General features: G+C 44.6%; 1 protein-coding gene across 1 annotated transcript in view; it reads left to right on the plus strand.

Annotated features, from left to right (window-relative positions):
• The window catches only part of si:dkey-13p1.4 (transmembrane protein 151B), a 40,897-nt gene extending 26,475 nt beyond the window's left edge, over positions 1-14,422 (plus strand). Inside the window, exons 2-4 of the mRNA XM_048600546.1 lie at positions 6,347-7,734; positions 9,651-9,723; positions 14,411-14,422. Coding sequence (XP_048456503.1) covers positions 6,347-7,734; positions 9,651-9,681 — 1,419 coding nt within the window. The 3' untranslated portion in view covers positions 9,682-9,723; positions 14,411-14,422. The remainder of the gene's footprint in view (positions 1-6,346; positions 7,735-9,650; positions 9,724-14,410) is intronic.
• Positions 14,423-22,610: the final 8,188 nt, after the last annotated feature.

The raw sequence follows: 22,610 nt of genomic DNA on the forward strand, positions 1-22,610 counted from the left end.
ATAAGAAATAGGGTCGGGAAAAGGCCATTCAGCTCCTCCACACTGGTCTATGATTCAATACGATCATGCCTGACCCAGTATTCCTCACATCCACTTTTCTCTCCTTTCTCGGTAACCCTTGAATGCTCTACTGATGAAGAATCTATCTGAGCCTTAAACATACATGAGGATTCTGATCCCACAACTCCGTGTGGCAAAGAGTTCCAAAGACTCTCAACCCTCTGAGAGAAGAAATTCCTCCTTATCTCAGTCTTAAATGGGCAGTTTTTTTTTTGAGACAATGCCCCTTTGGTCCTAGACTCTCCCATTGGGGGAAACATCCTCTCATTCTTCTAAATTCGGTGAGTTGAGTCCCAACTTGTTTAACATCTTTTATTAATGATTAAACCTACCTCATTACCCATTACCAGATCCAAGATGGCATACTCCCTGATTGGCTCCATATTGCTCTAGGAAACTATCCCTAATGCATTCTATAAATTCGTTATTGTAGCTACCCTTTCCAATTTAATTAACCCAATCAACATGAAAATTAAAGTCACCCATAATTAATGCTCTGTTCTTCTTACATGTTCCTATGTGATTTATAGCCTTTCCCAGAGTGGCTACTGTTTGATGGAGGGTCAGTACACGACTACTACCAATGTCTTCTTTACCTTGGGTGTTTTTTTACCTCTGCCCAAATAGAGTCTACATCATCCGAGCCTAGCTGATCTCTCACAACTGTACTCATTTCACTTCTTATTAACAGTGCTACCCCACTACATTTTCCATCTCTATTGTCTCTCCAAAAAGTCAAATATCCCTGAATGTTATGTTCCCACTTTTGATCTCCTTGTAACCATGTTTTTGTAATGGCTGTGAGACCATATTCATTTACTTTGATTTGCACTGTCAGTTCTTCTACCTTACTCCAAATGATTCGTGTTCAGATACAAGTCCTTTTAAGTTTTTTTCTATCATCAAGTTTCCCTACACTTTATGGTTCCTTGTTGCAATATGACATTCACACATTCTGTTCCTTGATTTATTTTCCAGTAACAATCAATCCATCACTAACCTGCAATCCTACCTTTTTTACATTTGACTTTCTAATTTTCCATGCAACTGAACTCATGACTCCCCCTACCCCCACCAACATAACATCTATTTAGTTTACTAAAGCCGTATCTATAGCTCTATTATGCAATTGGCCAAGACTCTGGTCCTAGCATGATTCAGGTGAAGCTCATCCCACCAGAAGAGCTCCCTCCTTCCCCAGTATCGATGCCAATGTCCCATGAATTCAAACCCATTTCTCCTACAACAATCTTTGAGCCACACATTTACCCCTTTAATCTTCTAGACCCTTTGCCAATTAGCTCGAGGCTCAGGTAGTATTGTGAAATTTATTACTTTTTTAGTTCTGCTTTGTAATTTAGCCCCGGCTGCTCATATTCCCTCAGCAGAACCTCTTTCTACCTATATCATTGGTACCTACGTGGACCAAAACGAGATCATTCCCCTTTCACACCAATTTCCTCTGCAGCCCAGATAAGAATATCCTTTACTAGGGCACCAGGCAGGCAACACAGCCTTTGCAGTGTCTGTTCCCCGACTATACTATCCCTGATCACAACTACATTTCTCTTTTATCCCCTTCCTGAATGGCTCCATTTTCCATGATGCTATAGTCAGTTTGCTTGTCGTCTTTGGTATCTTCACAAAGCTCTATTGGACAGATCTTACAGTCTTTAATTCTTCATGAACATGGGTTCTGTTCCTTAGCAGTGTTCCACATAAATATCCCTTGATTTCTGTTGCTACTTCCCCAGTTTCAGATACAAACTGCTTGCAAGCTGGCCACTCCACACACTGCAAATGGCAAAGATATATTAAAACAAAGGAATCTTTACCTCTCAACCCATCTCCGTGAGATACAGGATTTGTTTTCAAATACAAATGATCATCAATTATCTTTAACTTGAAACTTTTTCTTTTGTCTGAAAAATATATGGATAATTAAAAACATTTCCTTGCCACTTCAGGGCTTCTTTTTATTTTGGGAAACTACACAAATATTTTAAACCTTGTTTACACCTTGACTTCAAAATCTCTCCGGAGATACCTTCCGATCAAGAGATTTAGAGAGGCTATTATAATCCTGGGTGTTCATATCTCTACCATCACAGAAACACAACTGGACTCTATCTTTGACCTGCAACTCCTGGCTGTGTGATAAATCTCTCAGTCCAGGTCTTTATTCCCCTCAGCTGGCTTACATTAAAAGTTACAATTTATAAGCCAAAAAAAATCTTCTAAACTATATGCAATTGTAATGTGTAGAGAGAAGTCATCACTTGTACTTAGAACCATTGGAAATCTTCAGAATGTTTGCAGGATGCAATAGGGAGGATATGGAGAAACCTGTTTGATATGAGCATTGACAGGATCCAAGGGGCTCAGAGTTAAAAATTAAGCCAAGAGTAAAATCAGGAACTACCTTTTCACACAGCAGATGCTGGAAATCAGGAATATGTTCCTACAGAAAACTGTGGATGCTGGCAGTGTAATGGAGTTTTCAAAACTCAAATTCCATGGAGAATATAAAAGAATATGGTGTAAAATGTTAGTCAAATCCAAGCTGCCTGGTGAATTAGAAACCAAGACACACACAATTTCTTTGTGGAGAGAATTTTTTTTTTTTTTCTGAGTTTTGAAGCTCTCTACCAATATCCCCCCAAAAGATTCTGCATCCACTACCTTTTGAGGATGAGAATCCAAAGGCACTCAACCCCCTTAAAGAAAAAAAAAGTTTCCTCATCTCTCTTAATTGGGCAACCATACATTTGTAAACTATGACCACTAGTTTTAGATCCTTACAGAAGAGGAAATGTCCTTTCGGCACGCACATGGTCAAGGCCCCTCAGGGTCTTTTACATTTCAATTAAGTCACCTCTGATTCTTCTAAATGCCACAAGATAGAAGTCTAACCTTTCCTCATAAGGCAATCCATTCACTCCAGGTATTAGTCAAGTAAGCCTTCTCTGAACTGCTTCCAATACATGAACATCCTTCCATAGATGTACAGTAGTGGTCACTGTAGTCCAGATGCAAACCATTTGCAAACCTTAACAAAGTGATTGACCATACATCAAATAAAGGCAGGTAAATAGAAGTGACTTACAGATCAGATCTAACTGTATGGTGGAATGGGTTCAAATGGCTAAATAATACAATCTTATTGCTGTGTTTCCATATTTCTTATTTTGACTTTGTTTGATAGTAGAAAGCAGTTCATAATGGATCAGCAGCCTGTTCAGGGCACCTCTGCCCTGATTCTCATTTCCTTGACCTTCACTGGAAATAAAAAAGTGTGGAGAAGATGTACATTAATATTTATGTTCAAAGCAAGCCGGATTGCCAAAACCTAAAAGGGGGCAAAACACGCTGAAAATCATTCATACGTAAAGCAATAGAATGAGGAAGTTCCCTATAAGAGTGTGTAAACATCTGCAGTACATAGATCTCCATTGCACTCATACACTTATGAACTCTTTCTTAAAAGCAGGATATTAATAACGACAACTAAATGTCTGTCCACAAACATTAAACACTCCAATAATTCACCGCACACATTTACTTATGGAAGGCTCAACATTTTTCATAAAGAATTTCAGCTGTTAGAGCTGGGACAGCACAATAGACAGAATAAGAATAGGCATGCCTCAATAGGCCAAGATAACTGCGTGATTTACCTTGGAAAGTTCAGAATTTCTGTCTGACGTGGGTTCTGAAAAGCAGTCCAAAAACCTGATCAGAACCAAGTAGGGAGCATCTAGTGGAAGATTTCAGCAACTGCACCATCACACAGAGATAAAAGCCCAGTACTGTAAGCCGCGCAAGGTCAAATCTTTGGACAGTGGATGGCCCCCAAAAAGTGGAGATGCCTGTTGTGCTACAGTGGCAGTATCCCTACTCTGGAGCAGGAGGCCCGGATTGAAGTCCCACCTACTTCAAAGGTCTTCAAATAACATCTCTGCATGGGTTGATTAAAAAATATCCAATAGGGTGGATAGGAAGCATGTGCCCGTTCGCTGCTGCCTGTCAAACTGGTAAATGTTGGAAAAACGATTGGCACCCATGCCTGAGACATAAGAATCAATAAGAGGAAGTGTTCTAGGCCTGATTTAGATTCTCTCCAGCAAGTGCAAGTCTGGTTTGCCCTGACGTACTCGGCAAAGCAGGTCTGCATGTGGCCTGACAGGCAGTCCCTGAAGAGGCTGAAATCAATGAGCTGTGATTTTCAAATGCACTTAACCTGAATGTGAGCTGGGAGGCATAGCAGGGCTTCATCCCAATTACATGTTTGAAGACCAGAGGTTGGTGCCGACCACTACTTTCAAAAATCCACCCTCTGGATATTATTATTGTTGTTACTACTACTCCTTCCCAATTCTCTCATGAGTCAATCATTCCTAATTCCCAGATACTGAACATTCTTCAGTTGCTGCATCATTGATGGTCATGTCTTCGGCTGCCTAAGCCTTAATTTCAAATATCTTCTGCCTCAAAGACTTTCTATCTCTGTTCCTCTTTTAAGATGCTCCTTAAAATATATATCCTGCAGCAAGTTTTTGGTCAACTTCCATGATGCCTTCTTCTGTGGCTCAGTGCCAACTTTCAGTTTATACTACTCTTATAAGAGGCCTTTAAACATTATGCTTTGTTAAAGCAGCTATATACATGCCAAGTTGCTGTTATTTGTAGTTCATCACATTACAACACAATAATTCAGACAGAAAAGAAAACCTACATGAGATAGACAGGGCTCTAACTTTGTGAACCCAATTGCCCAGCATTTATTGTCAGCGATAGGACTTGTGCACCAACAGCATACATTTGCAATCCACTTGCACAGTCTTCCATGGCAGGGACAATTTGGCCATTTTAATGGAGTGGGAAGCACTCAGTTCACTATGGCATCAGGCAAAGGTAACAGAGAAAACTCAGGAAATTACTCCTTAGAGGCAAAATTCTTCATTGATTAGGCATAAGTCTATGCAAGAAGATTGAATGAAGTAAAATTCCATGACTGGCAGATTATACGTGGCTTGTGGGAGACGACTGTAGGATTATATATGGAATCAAACCAAAGGTCCAGTCTAGGAGAAAGTGAATTTGATGTGGGCCATTTGTAGGAAATGTTGGTTAATGCAGAAGAGTCAGCATGGATTTAAGTAAAAATTGTGTCTAACTAACTTGCTGGAAGGTTTTGGAAAGGTAACAGAGAGGGCTGATGATGTTGATACATGGTCCACAGGCATTCGATACAGGGCCACACAGATTTATGAGGAACGTTATAAGTCACAGAATAAAAGGGACAGTAGCAACATGGATACAAAGTTGACTGAGGGATAGGAAACAGTACGTAATGATTAATGGGTTTTTTGGACTAGGAGGTGGTTTGTAGTGGAACAAACAGAAAATACAGAGAACCTCAAAAGGTAACATCTGTGGAAAAAGAAACAAATTAATGTTTTAAGTCAGTTTCAGAATGAAGAAGAATCAAATTGAGCTGGAAACGTTGGCTCTGTTTCTCTCCACAGACGCTGCTAGCATCCGCAGTGTTTTGCTTTTATAAGTTTCTAGTGGAGTTTGTAAAGAGGTCAGCATCGGGACACTTTTCAATAATATGTTTAAATGATCTACATCTTGGTGTGCAGGCGAGAATTTCAAAATTTGCTGCTGATACAAAACTTGGGTGAATTGTAAACTGTGACGATAGCAGTGTAACCTTCAAAAAGACACTGGTAAGTTGGTAGGGTGGGCATACAGGTGGCAATGAGGTTAATTGTGGAGACGTATATGGCAATACATTTAGAATGAAGAAGACTATAAATTTAAAGGAATAATTCCAAAGGGGTGCGCAGGAGTAGAAGAGACTTGGGTTTATATGTGGGCGTTCACGCAACCAAAATGCAGACGAGATGGAATGCACGGCTTCTCCTGCATGGTAACAACTCTGCGATTCCCTGTTCAGGTGGGAAAGCGTAGTAGATGGAGTTTTTCACATGGTCTGCGCTGTAGGGAGGTGGGTATGTTAAACGACGTGGAATTCAGAATAGGGAGCATCCTACAAGGGCTGAACAGAGTGAGATGAAAGTTAGGGTAGGGGGCTGGGTCTGGGTGGGGATGCTCTTTGGAGGGTTGGTGGGGACCCTACGATTCCGCTCCGTTTTCTCATTCCGTTTTTCCTCGCAATGTGAACTCAAGAGACTACGGTTGCCGTCGACATTAGTAACGCCGCACTTTTGTTTTGTTTCCTTCCGCTGCCGCCGGGGACGGGGTCGGGGACGACAAGCAGCAGAGGCCGGCGAAGCAGTCACTGAGCACCTCGGTTTGTCGGGAGTCGCACTGGAAGTGCCTGATCCTCTCCCTCCTGATGTACGGCTGCCTGGGGGCCGTGGCCTGGTGTCAGCTCACGCGGGTGACCAAGCTGCGCTTCGACAGCTCCCTGAAGGGCAAGTCCATGATCTACCACGACAGCCCGTGCTCCGACGGCTACGTCTACATCCCGCTGGCCTTCCTGGCGATGCTGTACGCGGTGTACCTGGTCGAGTGCTGGCACTGCCGCGCCCGGAGCGAGCTGCAGCACAAGGCGGACGTCGACAGCGTGTACGAGCGAATCGGCCGCATGCGGCGGGCGGCGCCCTGCATCTGGTGGAAGGCGGTTAGCTACCACCTGGTGCGGCGCACGCGCCAGGTCACGCGCTACCGCCACGGGGACGCCTACACCAGCACGCAGGTGTACCACGAGCGCGTGAACACGCACGTGGCCGAGGCGGAGTTCGAGTACGCGCGCTGCGGCGTGCGCGACGTCTCCAAGGAGCTGCTGGGCCTCGAGCGGCACCCGGCCACCCGCCTGCGCTTCACCAAGTGCTTCAGCTTCGCCAATACCGAGTCGGAGAACAGCTACCTGAACCAGCGGGCGACCTTCTTCGGCGAGATCGAGGGCCTCGACGACTACATGGAGGCCCGCGAGGGCATGCAGCTCAGGAACGTCGACTTCAAGGACTCCATGATGGTGTACGTCGACCCCGACCGCCTGCCCTGGTACATCTCGCCGTACGCCTTCTGGGCGGCCGGCCTGCTCATGCTGTCGTGGCCCCTCCGGGTCCTGGTCGAGTACCGGACGGCCTACGTCCACTACCACGTGGAGAAGCTCTTCGGCCTGGACTACAGCGCCGCGACGCCGACCGAGGAGGGCGGCCAGTACTCGCCGACGGTGCCACAGCCCCCCACCCGGCTGGGCACGGTGGACAGCACCGAGCTCGAGTGGCACATCCGCAGCAACCGGCAGCTCATCCCAAGCTACTCGGAGGCCGTGCTGATGGACCTCGCCTCACTGCCCATCTGCAATGGCTACTCGGCCTGCGGCGTCGTGCGCGCCGCCGACTGCGACGGCCGCTCCAGCAGCTCCTCCATCTTCTCCCGCAACGTGTGCCGCAGCCAGTCGCGCTTCTCGCTGGACACCAGCCGCTTCTCGCTGTGCCGCCTGCACGGCTCCCGGCGGACCGGCCTGTGGCACAGCCACAGCAGCAATGTCAACGACCGCTGCCGCGACGACCACTGCCGCTCGTACTCCAGCCAGCTGGCGGTCAGCGAGAACCCGCCCAACTACCACGACGCCCGCTTCTTTCCGGTGCTGATCGTCCACCGGCCGTGCCAGGGCCTTGAGGCGGACGGCCGCAGGTACTACATCCGGAGGAACTCCTGCCTCGAAACATCTTTGTGACCCTGTCCCCTTCCCTCCAACTTCATCCTCTCGTTCAAGTCAGTCCGTTGCCCTGCCCTCTCCTCTGCCTCTGCCTCTGTATTTTACCCGCCTCCTCTAGACTCTCCAACCCACCATGATCTCGGCAGTCCTCCCAATTCTGAAACCTCCGCCCCACCTCCTCTCTCCCCGCCTCCCTCTTCATTAGCTGCACTATCAGCTGCTCGGTCTCTAAGTTTATGAAGTCCCCCCCCCCCACCAAATCTCTCTCCACCGCCGCCTCTTCCTTTGAGACCCTCCGTAGAACCTACCTCTTTGACTAAAGTTTAGCAATTCTGTCCTATTACACTTTTTTTTGCAGCTCAGTTCAAATTATATCTGACAAGACTCCTCGAGCAGGTTTTCTTTCAGTGAAAGACACTACACAGATATGAGTTGTTGTTGGAGCCTTCAGGACCCAGCGAGGTTGGCCAACAGCAGGCTTTGTAGCATTCCCCACACGACGCTGACTGGCAGCGCTCGCTCCCTATCTGCAGGGGCCAACTACTCACTCCAACTCACAAGAAGCACCAAGAGATTGAGAGACCTTTCCTTGTTCAGCTCACCAACAACTCTAACATTTTATTTGTTTTCAGTAATAGATGAATGTGGGCAAAGTTGTTGAGGGTGGGGGGGTGGAGAGAAAGGAGGCAGCAAGGGGAAACCCATTTCCAAACCTGCGATTTGTGGGTACACTCTGCATTTAGAGGAGGAGAGAGTTTTGGTCAAATGTGCATAATCTCAACGGAGCCAAATTAACAACACACATTCAGATCAAATACACAGCCCAATATAGAGCTGTATTCATCTTTTAAGTGGAAATGTGTATCATGCTAGGCAGCTTGATACTAAGTACTGTAGGAAGTGTCCATAATGTATAATGTACTGATATACGGGGAGAAGCACTGGGTTGTCTTAGTTATCCCCCCATCACCATTTAGAGCAGTTGGTTAGAGACAGCCATTTTGAATAGTGTTCCTTCCTTTATCCTCCGGTAAAGGACGATGTTGGGGATCAGGTAAGTTGGCAGTTCTCACACTCCTGTGAAGTTCCTCCATCCACCTTGGTGATGCCCGTATTCAGAGTACGCTAATTTCACATGGTGCCAGTTCACCAAGCTCAGTAGGGGCAGTACTGATCGGGTCACAGTACCACAAGAGACGGTTATCATGCCACCCTACTACGAGGCACTGCACAAGATTTCTGCCATCCAAGCTGCCTCTAATCAGCATTTCAGCACAGGAATGAACGAGAGGTTCATCTCAAACACCAAGTGGCTCTAAAACCTCCTCAGATCTTTGTTTAGATCTTTCCACACTATCTCCTATCTGTGTAAAGTAGTTAAATCTATATTGCCTGTGACCCAACCCTCTTCTGTTCCTATCTCTGTGTCTCCTTGTTCTAAAGTTTGTGGTAATCTCTCAACACATTGACTGAATGGTTCAATTTGTATCTCTTCAATACCTGAGTAAGATCTATACTTGGATTAGAACTGGACATATACTTGAAAAGGAAAAATAGTCCAGGGCTCTGGGGTTAAAGCAAAGGAAGTGGAACTAATTTGTTTTAATTGCTGTCACAGACATTATGGACTGAATTACCTCCTGTGTGGTAAGGTTCTCTCATCTGCTGTTGTTTTTATCATGCAAAGAGTAGTAGGGATTCTAAAACTCTTGCCCTAAGAAAGGTATTGCGATGGGTTAATTGAAAATTTTAAAACTGAAATAAATCAAATTTTAGCTGGACAAGGCAACAGAATTAAGGTGGGTAACTAGAGTTGCCCAGATGATCTAACTGAATGGCAACAGAACTGGTTTGAGGGGCCGAATGGCTGTGTTCTGCTCTTCTGTTCCAGGGGAAAAAATCCAAGGCTGAACAGAAGTTGACAGAGAGGCACTGCAAACCCGTTGGCGTCTACGTGACATTGGGTGAGCATATAGAGTATGCTCTCCTTTTTAATCAGAGCAGCCAAACAGTCATTTATGTTACAGATACTGAGCACATCCTTAATAAGAGGTGGGAAAAACAGTCAGCTGAGCTTCCATTCCTGGCTGCTGCCTCACTTTCGGTTCTCAGCCCTCCAGGATTATCCTGGTGGCCTCAGGAATTATAGGTTAATCCCCTAAAGGGTACTGCAAGTGAACTGTGGCCTCGTAATTCAGAGGCCCAGGCTCAAGCTCTGCGGACATGAGTGCAAATCCCACAATGGCAGACGGTGGCATTGGAATTCAATTAATAAAATATGGAGTTCAAAGCTATTCTCCATAACAGCGATCATTAAATTATCATCGATTGATGTAAAGACCCATTTAGTTCACTAATATCTTTTAGGGCAAGAAATCTGCTGTCCTTGCTTGGTCTGGCTTACATGTGACTCCAGCCCCAACAGTAACATGGTTGATTCTTTGCTGCCCTCAGATTGTCCTAGTAAGCCACTGTGTTCAAAGGCAATTTATGGGAATGTGATGGCCTTGTGGCATTATCACTTGACTCTTAATCCAGAGATCCAGGTAATGTCCTGCAGACCTGGATTCAAACCCTGCCACAGCAGATGGTTGATTTTGATTTTAGTAAAAATCTAGAATTAAGAATTTACTGATGACCATGAATCCATCACCAATTGTTGGGGGAAAATCCAGCTGGTTCACTAATGTCCCTTCGGGAAGGAAACTGCCATCCTTACCTGTTCTGGCCTACATGTGATTCCAGACCCATTGCAATGTGGTTGACTGTTAACTGCCCGATGGGCAATTAATGCTAGCAATGCCATCATCCCATGGATGAAGTTTTAAAAATTAGGAACAGGTAACCCAATGCTGGCCTTGCCATGACACCCATGTTCCATGAAAAAAAATTAAAATCCTAGTGGTAAAATGGAGGCAATTACAAAAATTGCACTTTGTAAAACTTTTCCTTTGTTTACCACTGATTTGAAAAAAAATTGGAAATAAGATAAAAGGAATGGCCACAAAAATGGAAGTTGCTGGAAAAGCTCAGCAGGCCTGGCAACATCTGTGAAGAAAAAATCAGAGTTAACATTTCAGGTCCTGTGACGCTTCCTCTGTTTTTGTTCCTGATTTACAACATCCGCAGTTCTTTCAGTTTTTAAAAAGGATGGCCATTTGACAAATGATGAGCGTTCTCCTTGTAATTGGTGTAGGCAGGTGCGACATTGGGACGAGGTTGGGTGGCCAATGGTAGGAGGGACCACAGTCGGCAACCCTGTGAGTGGTGTGGGTGTCGGGGTTTGGGCTCGTGATCAGGCTTGGCTATCATCAAGCTTCCACAACCATCAGCTGTCTCCAACACTCCTGATCTTGCATTATCAAAGGAACCAAGATGCATTTCTGGCTTTTGGCCTGTACCGAAGCAAGACTCACTATCAATGACCCATTGAGAAGGCAGGGGAGAGAGGACCAAACCCTGGTCACCTTCCTGGAGATTTTTGCCAAATATCCTATGGCTTTGCACCACCTCACCTATGCAGCAACCTGTTTGGAGACCTTTCACTGTTGCTCACGTGCATCTTATGATACTCACACACTTCCTGCGCAATACAGTGGGCACAAGTGTGACAGGTCTGTCCCTTGTGTGTGCTGGAAGATATTGATTTGGCACTCACCTGAAGTCATGTAGGCCAAGCATCTGATGCGATGCTAGGATCCCAAATTTGGGCAATGAATGGACAGGTACAAGCTGCAAGTAAGCTGGACTTTGCATTTGTATTAGTTAAAAGACCAAAACTTTGCAGCGAGTTTAAGTAATTCTGTTTTGAACATTTTCTATGGCAAAGTGTCTGCGAGTATCCTGGAGTTCTTTTGCTGAGTTCCTGGGCTTGCCAGAGACTGTTACTATTATCTTCACCAAGCTGGGGTGACAAGGCTGTGAAATGCAGAAGAGCAGCTGATCTGTCTGAATAAAGGCTTCAGCAAGACATGGAAACTCTGCAGCGGGGGCAATTTCTACACAGTGCCTTCTGCCAAATTGGAGTCAGACTCCTCCATTCTCCTTGAAATAGTTGTGATCTATGATCAGTTTTAAAAGCCACCTCAGTTTTAGTTCATGATTTTTTTTAACATCATTATAGATTTATCCAGAGTTTGTTTGCAGCAGTAATGAGAGAACAATATCTAATTCCCAGAGGGGCCAGGGAATTCTTGTACAAGGGAACCAGTTGACAACCAAGTGGAAATGTATCAGTGGCTACCACTCTCACTTCGTTGGTGAGGATTGTTATCTCTTCAGGATTGTCCTGGAGAATCCAGGAGCTTAGTGTCAATCGGCGGTGGAGAAAGATTAAAGGATGTTACATTTATTTTTAACCAAAGGGCCTGTTTATTTGACAGCATATGGGATTCAGTGAGAATGGGCATGTTGGTAAGCAATGACTTTGAGTGGGGGCAGAGCCATTAAGATCATGTGATGAAACCTTCCAGAACTTGGAAGCCAACCAGACACCAATGCCTTCTGGGTGGGGATTTAGCACTGAACTTATTCTTGTGCTCATTACTGTGAATACCCAGCGATATAGGACACTTGCTGTCAGTGACTTTGGATCAAAGGAGAAAGTACTCCATTGTAGGTGCAAGGGGATTAAAAATGATCATCAGACTTTGCTGACATTGGGCAAGTGATAAATTCAACATTCAGGTATGATGACTAGACCACATTTGGAGAAATGTGGCTGGAATTGTCGTTTTGACAAGCTGCAGTGGGATTGCACACTGTCCATTCCGCTTGGGGAGGTGAATTTGACAGTGCTCTTGATTGATGGGGAGATTGTCTCAGCCTCTGGAACTTAGGAAAGAGTTGCAAGTTGTGTACTTCAAAGAACAGTTTTAGATGCAGAAGGCTCTTTTCTTTGGTACTTCAAGAATACCAATCCTTCTGTCTTCGCATGTCAGCTGCTGTTTAAATTGTGAGAAGGAAGTTCAATTAGCAGTCCGCAAGTGTTTAGTACCTAATCCTGCAGTCCGGTGCTGAAGTCTGTGACTATGTCAGAAGTGCTGGCTTTCACATAAACTGGACATTACATCATGGGGCCACATCAGGTGCTGGACGTAAGCAATGGAATATTGCTTTGGGTGCAATCAGAATGAAGCTTTTGCTGTGCGCCTAACTCATGAGATTTGCTTAGTGTTGAGCGAGAGAGAGAAAGGTTTGCATTTTGATGGCACATTTCCCAATGTCAAAGAGCCCAGTGTAATTACCAGATAAGCTATTTAAATGTGTGGAATGAGGAATAAAGATTGTTCTGCCGCAGAACTTCCCAGCATTTCTTTAGGTGGCGCTCTGGGATCTTTCACATCTATCTCAGGACCTTAGTTTATTTTAACATCAAGAAGACAGTACCTGCAATACTGTTTCACTTTTTCAGTGCTGCACTGTGACTATCAGCCTGAATTTAGTGCCCAAACCTCTGAAGTGGGGTTTGACCACCCCATAGTCACTGATAGTCTGGCCATATGCAACCTTGTTTCCTTATTCAAGAAAGGACATAAATGCTTTGGAAGTGGTTCAGAGGAGGTTCGTTAGATTAATACTGGGATGAGCAGGTTGTCTAATGAGGATATTTGGACAGACTGACTTGTTTACAGTGCAGTTTAGAAGTGCAAGGGGTGACTTGATTGAAACATATAAGATTCTGAATCTTCTTGACAGGGTGAGTGTGGAAAGGATATTTCCTGTTGTGGGTCAGTCCAGAAGTATGGGGATGTTGTTCAAATTCAGAGACCATCTGTTTTGGATGGAGATGAGAACTGTTTTCTGAGGGTTGTGTAACTTTGGAACTAGCTGCCTCAGAAAGAAGTAGAAGTGGGATCATTGAATATTTTTAAGATGGAGGTATATAGACTCTTTATTAGCAGAAAAATCCATCGTTATTGGGGAAGATGGGAATGATGAATTTGGAAAGCAACCAGATCAGCCATAATCTTGTTAAATGACAGAGCAGGCTGTAGAGATACAGTGGTCTACTGCTCCTAATTTGTGTGTTCTTATGATTCAGAAATGAGAATGTTACCCAATAGTCATAAGGGAGATGTACTGTGAATATGGTTACCAGGCTCCTTGAGCTGGCTGATTGTGAATGAGCCTCAAATTAAACAGTTGCCTGTCTCTGCACTTGCTTCTGGCCTGTTAGTGGATAAATACCAACTGATGTGGAGTGGGGGAGGGCTGGCATTGATGTGCCAGTCATACTTTGAATAGCTAGGAGTGAAATGCAACTGATACATTAGCCAAGAAGGACCTAGAATTGACAGCGCAGGAACAGTCCATTCACCCAGTTTGATTGCAGCCAGCAAGTGGTGTTGCAATTAGCTCACTGCCAACAGGGATGAAATCTCCATGGACCAGGTTTTCTGATGATTATCAAGTGACCCTACCTTTGCCCTAGCTGGGAGCACACATGTGAGTGTGTTAGAAAAGGACAGGATTGAGTGGGCAATCTTGACTATACAATGCTTACTGTAGTGGAGTAGTCAGTCACTAGTCTAGGCTCACTTGTGGAGAATGTCAAAGGACTTATGGCCCCTGTCAATCGTACTCCAGTAAAGGTGTTTGCACTTCCAGTAGGGATTGGCAAGTGACTTCATAAAATTAATGAACTTACAGGACCTGTGGAAGGAAACAGAAGACTTTGGGGATTTCGCAACGACAGTCTGGAATCCCTAAAGGCCAGAGGAGTGAGCCGTACAAAGTCCCACTGCTGCTGGCTCAGTTCTGACTCGGGATGTTAGACTGTATTTAAATGTCACCTGATTAGCGAGGGCCCTCTGACATGTCTTACTGCTGACACTGTGGACTATTGCACTGGGACTAACTATGCAAACAAAAAATTAAAAAATAAAATCTGCTACACTCCTTGGTAAGTCACGGCTGTTGGAAGTGGGAATGAAAAGGTGAGAGGCACCCAGGGCCATTACTGGAGCATCTGAATGTATTTATGTCTTGTGTTTGCCCATTGGTGTGGACTTGCGGTCTCTCAGTGTCTGTCCATTACTGGTGCAGGGCTCTTTGTCTTCCTGCTAATAAGCACCCTGTCCCCACCCTCCTGAACTATTGGCGTATGACTGTCAGTTTCTTATTCTGATACTTTTTCAATAAAAAAAAGTTTGAAATAAAAAAAGCTGTGTTGCTTCTTGTGTGTTTACGTATGTGGATCATTGCTTTGGACAGAATCCCTGCAGTGTGGAACCAGGCCATTCGGCCCATGAAGTCTACAATGACCTTCCAAAGTGCATCCCACACTACCCCCTCACCAACTGTATCACTGTAACACTGCATTTCCGATTGGCTAATCCACCTAACCTCCACATCTCTATACAGGACGGGCAATTTAGCATGGCCAGTCCGCCTAACTTGCATTTCTTTGGACTGTGGGAGGAAACTGGAGCACTCAGAGGAAACCCACACATACACGGGGAGAATGTAGAAATTCCACACAGTGTGGATGTAGAGACGTATGTGTGTCAGTTACAAGAGTTACCAACCATCCAGGAGTTTGCGGATTCCTGATGGGGGAGGTCTGGCATCTTCCAAACTGGGAAGGAAGAAGCAGGGTCATTTTCTAATTGGGGTAAAAAGGCAAGGCAGCAGGTGTATTGACATGATAGGTGACCAATGGGGAGGATTAGTTACAATGGGATCCCATGGAAGTTTGAATTGGAGAAGGCAGGGTGAATGAGGAGAGGGTTTATGGGGTCAAACACTGAAAACTATGTCCCTAGCACAAGGCAAGGGCTTTGAAAAAAGTCATTTAGGTGAGTGCTTCAGGGGGGTGTCCAAAGTCAAAGAGAGAAGGAACTAGAAAAGAGTTAGCAGTGAGGAGTTCTGGTCAAGATATTTGGAATGCTAAAGGACACCCATAGGCATAGGAAGACAGTGGTTGGGGGAATTAAAGGGCATGGGGACATAATCTTCAAAGCAAAACTGTTGCAAGTGGGTTTTTTCAAATTCACTCGTAGAACATGGATGTCACTGGCTGGTCAGCATTTATCGCCCTTTCAAGATTTTTGAGATTTGTAGCTTGGGTTGTTGACTTGCTCGCCGAGCTGGTAAGTCTGTTCGCAAACGTTTCGTCACCATACAAGATAACATTATCAGCCTGCCTCCGGTGAAGTGTCAGTGTTCTGTCCTGCTTGCTATTTATGTGTCTTGGTTTGCTGAGGTGGGTGGCATCACTGCTGGATTTGTTTCTTAGCGGTTGGTGCATGGGGTCCAGCTCTACATGTTTGTTAATGAGTTCCTGTTTGAGTGCCAGGCCTCCAGGAATTCTCGTGCTTTGCTTGGCTTGTCCTGGATGGCTAGTTGTCCCAGTCAAATTGGTGTCCCTCTTTGTCCATGTATATTGAAATGAGTGATCGTTGGTCATGTCTCTTGATAGCTAATTGGTGTTCGTGAATCCTGGTAGCTAGTTTCCTTCCGGTTTTCCCAATGTAATGTTTTTGGCAGTCTTTGCATGGTATCTGGTAAATAATGTTGGTTCTGTTAGTTTTGGTTGTTGGATCCTTTATTCTCGTCAGTAGCTGTCATAGTGTAGCTGTTGGTTTGTGGGCTACCATGATTCCGAGGGAGTGGAGTAATCTGATGGTCATTGCAGATATATCCTTAATGTATGGTAGGGTGACTAGTGCCTCTGGACGTGTTGTGTTTTCCTGTTGTGTACATATCAGCGGACTACGCTTTTCAGATAACAGTTGTTTCTAAAGACACTGAATAGGTATTCTTCCTCGGCTTTGCATAGCTCCAGGGTGCTGCAGCTCACTTCGACAGAGTTTTGATGCAGTTCTGTTTGTGGGTATTGAGATGATTGCTATTGTAGTTGAGTACCTGGTCCATATGGGTGACCTTCCTGTGTACGCTGGTCTAGAGCTCACTGTTGGCCTTACGTTCAACCATTACATCAAGGAAGGGAAGTCTGTTGTTGTTCTCCACTTCCCTGGTGAATTTTATACCGGTGAGGATGTAGTTTATGAGTAGGTGAGTTTCCTCCAGTTTAGGGAGTCTAATGATGACAAAGGTGTCATCCACATAGCGGATCCATAGTTTTGGTTGGATGGTGGAAAGGGCTGTCCGTTCCAATCTTTGCATTACAGCTTCCACTATTTGCCCTAATATCAGTGATCCCATGGGTGTTCCATTGATTTATCTGTATACCTTGCCATTGAAGGTGAAGTGGGTTGTGAGGCACAGATCCAATAGTTTGTGAACAACTAATTACTCCACAAACTACTGGATCTGTGCCTCACAACCCACTTCACCTTCAACGGCAAGGTATACAGACAGATCAGTGGAACACCCATGGGATCACCGATATCAGGATTAATAGCGAAGCCATAATGCAAAGACTGGAACGGACAGCACTTCCCGCCATCCAACCAAAACTATGAATCTGCTATGTGAATGATACCTTTGTCATTATCAAACACTCTAAACTGGAGGAAACCCACCTACTCAGAAACAACATCCTCACCAGCATAACATTCACCAGGGAAGAGGAGAACAACAACAAACTTCCCTTCCTGGCCACTTTGGTTGAACACAAGGCCAACGATGAGCTCCAGGTCAGCATATGCAGGAAGGCCACCCATATGGATCAGGTACTCAACTGCAATAGCAATCATCCCAATTCCCACAAACGGAGCTGCATGTAAACACTGTTCAAGCAAGCCGAAACACACTGCAGCATCCTGGAGCTATGCAAAGCCGAGGAAGAATACCTATACAGTGTCTTTTGAAACAATGACTACCCAAAAAGTGTAGTCCGCCGATACCTATGCAACAGAACACAACAGGAAGACACAACATGTCCAGATACACTAGTCATCCTACCATACATTAAGGACATATCTGAAATGACTGTCAGATTACGCCACTCCCTCGGAATCATGGTAGCCCACAAACCGACAGCTACACTCCGACATCTGCTGACGAGAATAAAGGATCTGATAACCAAAACTAACAGAACCAACATTATTTACCAGATACCATGCAAAGACTGCTAAAAGCATTACATACGGCAAACCAGAAGGAAACTAGCCATCAGGATTCATGAACACCAACTATCACTCATTTCAATATACATGGACAAAGAGGAACACCAATTCGACCACGACAACATAGCCATCCAGGACAAGCCAAGCAAAGACACATACGAGAATTCCTGGAGGCCCAGCACTCAAACAGGAACTCCATTAACAAACTTGTGGAGCTGGATCCCATATAGCGAACCAGTAAGAAACAAATCCATTAGTGATGCTAGCCACCCCAGCAAGCTGAGACACATAAATAGCAAGCGGGACAGAACACTGACGCTTCACTGGAGGCATACTGATGATGTTACCTAGTATGATGATGAATCGTCTGCAAACAAACTTACCAGCTCAGCGAGCAAGTCAACAACCACATTTATTGCCCTTCCCCAATTGCAGTTGAGGTGGTGGTGAGGTGCCTTTTTGAACCACTGCAGTCTATGTGCTGTAGGTACACCCACAATGCCCTTAACAAAGGAATTCCAGGATTTTGACCCAGAGACAGTGAAGAAACATTGATGTAATTCCATTGGATTACCATTGACCAGAATCTGAACTAGACAACCATATACATGCTGTGACTGAAAGAGTAGTTAAAAGGCCAGGAATTCCCGCAGCAAGTAATGCATTTGCTGACTCCCCAAAGCCTGTCCACCATCTAGAAAGCACAAGTCAGTGTGGTGATTTTGTTGGAGAGGACATTGCAGATGGTTGTGTTCCCAATTATCTGCTGCATTTGTCCTTCTAAATTGTTGTGGTTGTGGGTTTGGAAGATGTCTAAGGATCTTCAATGATTTCCTAAAGTGCATTTGTAGCTGGTACACTGTTACTGAGCATCAGTGTAGAGTGAATTTTGTGGATAAGATGCAAATTAAGTGGGCTGCTGGGTGGTTTGAAGCTTCTTGAGTGTTATTGGAGTTGCACTCATTCAAGCAAGTGGGGAATTTTCTATCACAATCCTAACTTGTGCATTCTAGCTAGTGGACAGGCTTTGGTGAATCAGCAAGTACATCACTTGCTGAAGGATTCCTAACCTTTGAGGTGCTCTTGCAGTCACAGTATGTACATGGTTAGTTTAGTTCACAATCTGCTCAATGGTAACCCCCTGATTATTGATAGTAGTGGTTTCAGTGATGTTGACGTCATTGATGGTCCAAGGAGCAGTGGTTGGGTTCTCACCTATTGGAGATAGTCATTGCCTTACATATTTATGGTGCAAATGTTACTTGCCACTCTTAAGCCCAAGCTGATGTGACCTCTGTTCTAGTCCCTCAGCAGAGAGAGTGGTGGATGGTAGAGTTGTATAAGCTGCTCTCTTGATGTCGTGAAGGCTGGCAACAGGGAAGGTGAATCAGGTGAAGGGCCTTCCAGCAGTCGATCATGTTAAACAATGAGAGCAAGGAAATAAATGCTTTTCAATGGCTTTTGAAGAAGTCCCACATAAGATGTTATTGTGCAAAATCAATGCTCACAGAGTTGGTGATAAATTATTGGCATGAATTGAGAATTACTGGACAGGAAACAGAGAGTAAGAACAAATGGGCTCTTTTCAGAGTGGAAATCAAAAAGCGGATTGCAAAACTGGTACTGTGGCTGGGAAATCCAGGAGGTTAAGGCAACTCATAATTCTAATTTTTAAATTACCTTAATTACTTGCTCAACAGGTCCAAGTAGGGTTTCCAGATTTATCTTCAATCCTGCCAGAGGATTCTCTCCATCATCCCCAATGGATCCTGGTTGAACATGAGCTGTTTTTCCAAATTACCCATTACTGGTCAAGATGGAATTTCTGGTAGTTTGGATTATGCTTTTCAATGCACAGAGATGTAATGGGAAGGAACTTGTGTTTATTACATCGAAAATGCAAAAACATTCCAAATGACCCAATTGGTCCATGCTTCTGTTTATCCTTCCTTATCTAACTCTTATAAGCACAACTCTCCATTAGATTTTCCCTCATTTACTTATTTAGTTTCCAGTTCAGCGCATCTATAACATTTGTTTTATCTGCTCCCTCTTGTGAGTTCCACATTCCGATCACACTCTTAAGTAAACAAATTTCTTCTGAATTTCCCAATAGACTTTTTTAGTGAATACGTAATATTGACAGCGTTTGTTTTATTTCCTCTTCCTTTGTTGATTTTTCTTCCCAAGTTTTTGTCATCCAAAAGTTAGATGTAATTGTTGATTATGAAGTCTAAGTCATTGACATAAACTGTGAACAACAATGCTGTCAACACTGACACTTGTAGGACTGTGCTTAGCATCTCTCCAACTCTAAATAACGACCTTTTATCCTAAACAAAAAACAAAGAACTGTGGATGCTGGAAATCTGAAACAAAAACAGAAATTTCTGGAGAAACTCATCAAGTCTGGCAGCATCTGTGTGGAGAAAGCAGAGTCAATGTTTCAGATCCAGTGACCTTCCCTCAGAACTGACTGTGGCTAGGAAAATGTATATATGCTTTTGTATCTATTCTAAATTCCACCCTGCTCTCACCTTCACCTGGCCCATCTCTGATTCCTCCCTTCCCTTCCTTAACATATCTGTTTCCATTTCTGGGGACATGCTGGCCACCAATATCCATTGCAAAACCAATGCCTCCCACAGTTACCTGGACTATACATCCTCACACACTGCTTCCTGTATAGACTCCATTCTATTCTCCGAATTTCTCCACCTCCATTGCATCTGTTCTGATGATGCTGCCTTCTGCAAGGGGTGGGAGCCTCAGAAATATCCACCTTTTTTTCACCAAGGATTCCCCTCCACCATGAGTGACTGGGCCCTCAGTTGTGTCCGACCCATTTCCCACACTTCTGCCTCCACCCATTCTGTTCCCTTCCACTCCACCAACATCCACATCCAAAAAGGATCATGAGCTGCCGTTGGCAATACCTCCAGCAGAATGCGACCACCAGACACATATTCCCCTCCCTTGTCAACCTTCTGCAGTAACCATTCCTTATGGGATACCTTGGATCACTCCGCCACTCCCAACACCTCCCTCACTCCCCTAACACCTCCCCATACCATGGTACCTTATCGTGCAATTGCAGAAGGTGTAACACCAGACAATTTACTTCCTCCCTCCTCACTATCCAAGACCCTAGACACGTCTTCCAGGTGAAGCAGCAATTTACCTGTACTTCGTTCAATCTAGCCTACTGTATATGTTGCTCACAATGTGGCCTCTTGTACAATGGTGAGATGAAATGTAAACTGTGCAACTGCTTTGTGAAACACCTACATTTGTCTGTAAAAGTGACCCGAGCTTCCAGTTGCTTGCAACTTCAACACATCACCATGTTCTCTGGTCAACATTTCTGTCGCAGGCCTGCTGGAGTGTTCAAGTGAGGCTCAGTGCAAGCAGTATCTCATTTTTTTAAAGAAGGGTCACTGGATCCTGCTTTCTCTCAACAGGTGATGGCTAGCACGAGGGGACATAGCTTTAAATTGAGGGGTGATAGATATAGGACAGATGTCAGAGGTAGGTTCTTTACTCAGAGAGTAGTAAGGGCGTGGAATGCCTTGCCTGCAAAAATAGTTGACTCGCCAACTTTAAGGGCATTTAAATGGTCATTGGGTAAACATATGGATGATAATGGAATAGTTTAGGTTAGATGGGCTTCAGACTGGTTTCACAGGTCGGTGCGACATCGAGGGCTGAAGGGCCTGTACTGCGCTGTAATGTTCTATGTTCTATGTGGCCAGACCTGCTGAGTTTTTCCAGCAAGTTCTGTTTTTGGAACTCTTTTTACACATGGGGACCCTGCAGCCTTCAGGACTTAGTATTGAGTTCAATGATTTAGGGCCTGAGTGCCTTCTTCTATGTCTTTTACCCACCCCACGCCCCAGACCTTGTCATTACATGCTTTCATCACAGTCAATATATTTTCACCCACAATAATCCCCGTTTTTTACTCCCCGGCTCACCATTATCCATTAAACAATAAGCTGAAAGAACTGCAGATGCTGGAAATCAGAAATAAAATGGTCACTGGACCCAACACATTAATTCTGATTTCTCTCCACAGATGCTGCCAGACATGCTGAGTTTTTTCAGCAATTTCTATTTTTGTCACTATTATCCATTCCTTTGTCTGCCATCTGCTATCTTCGCTCTGTGGACTCCACTTCCACCTAACTTTTACTCCTTATCCTCCCACCCCCATTCCCCCTATCTCCTGTCTTCAGCATATGTAACACATTTTCCTAGCTACAGCCAGTTCTGAAGAAGGGTCGCTGGATCCAAAATGTTGACTCTGTTTCTGTCCATACACACTGTCAGACCTGCTGAGATTCTCCAGCAATTTCTGTTTTTAACTCTTTATCCCTATTCTATGCTTTCAGCCCACTAGCTATCATTCTGACAGAGCAGCACTCTTCCAACACTGCCATTGAAATTAGTTACTGAAGTCTGTAGGTGAATAGAAACCCAGTACCTCATGACAATGAGGTGACAGTGCAATAACTGAATCACAACACTACCTCTGTTATAAGTCAAAGTTACATTTAAATTCTAAAATCCATCTGTTCTGTTCATACCAACTTCCATAGGAGGCCTCAAAAATGTCCATCATTTTCCTCAACAAAAGATTCTTCACTGCCATGTTTGCTAGGGACTTAGCTGCGCCAACCCATTTCATGCACTTCTACCCTCACCCCTTCCCTCCCACAACAGCGATACAGCCCTCACTCAACACCCTAGCAGCCTTTCCCTGCAATGGACCATAAGTAGCCATTACTATCACTTCCAACAGGATGCCACAGCCAGCC

Source organism: Rhincodon typus, chromosome 8 (genome assembly GCF_021869965.1).
Source record: "Rhincodon typus isolate 14 chromosome 8, sRhiTyp1.1, whole genome shotgun sequence".
NCBI lineage: Eukaryota > Metazoa > Chordata > Chondrichthyes > Orectolobiformes > Rhincodontidae > Rhincodon > Rhincodon typus.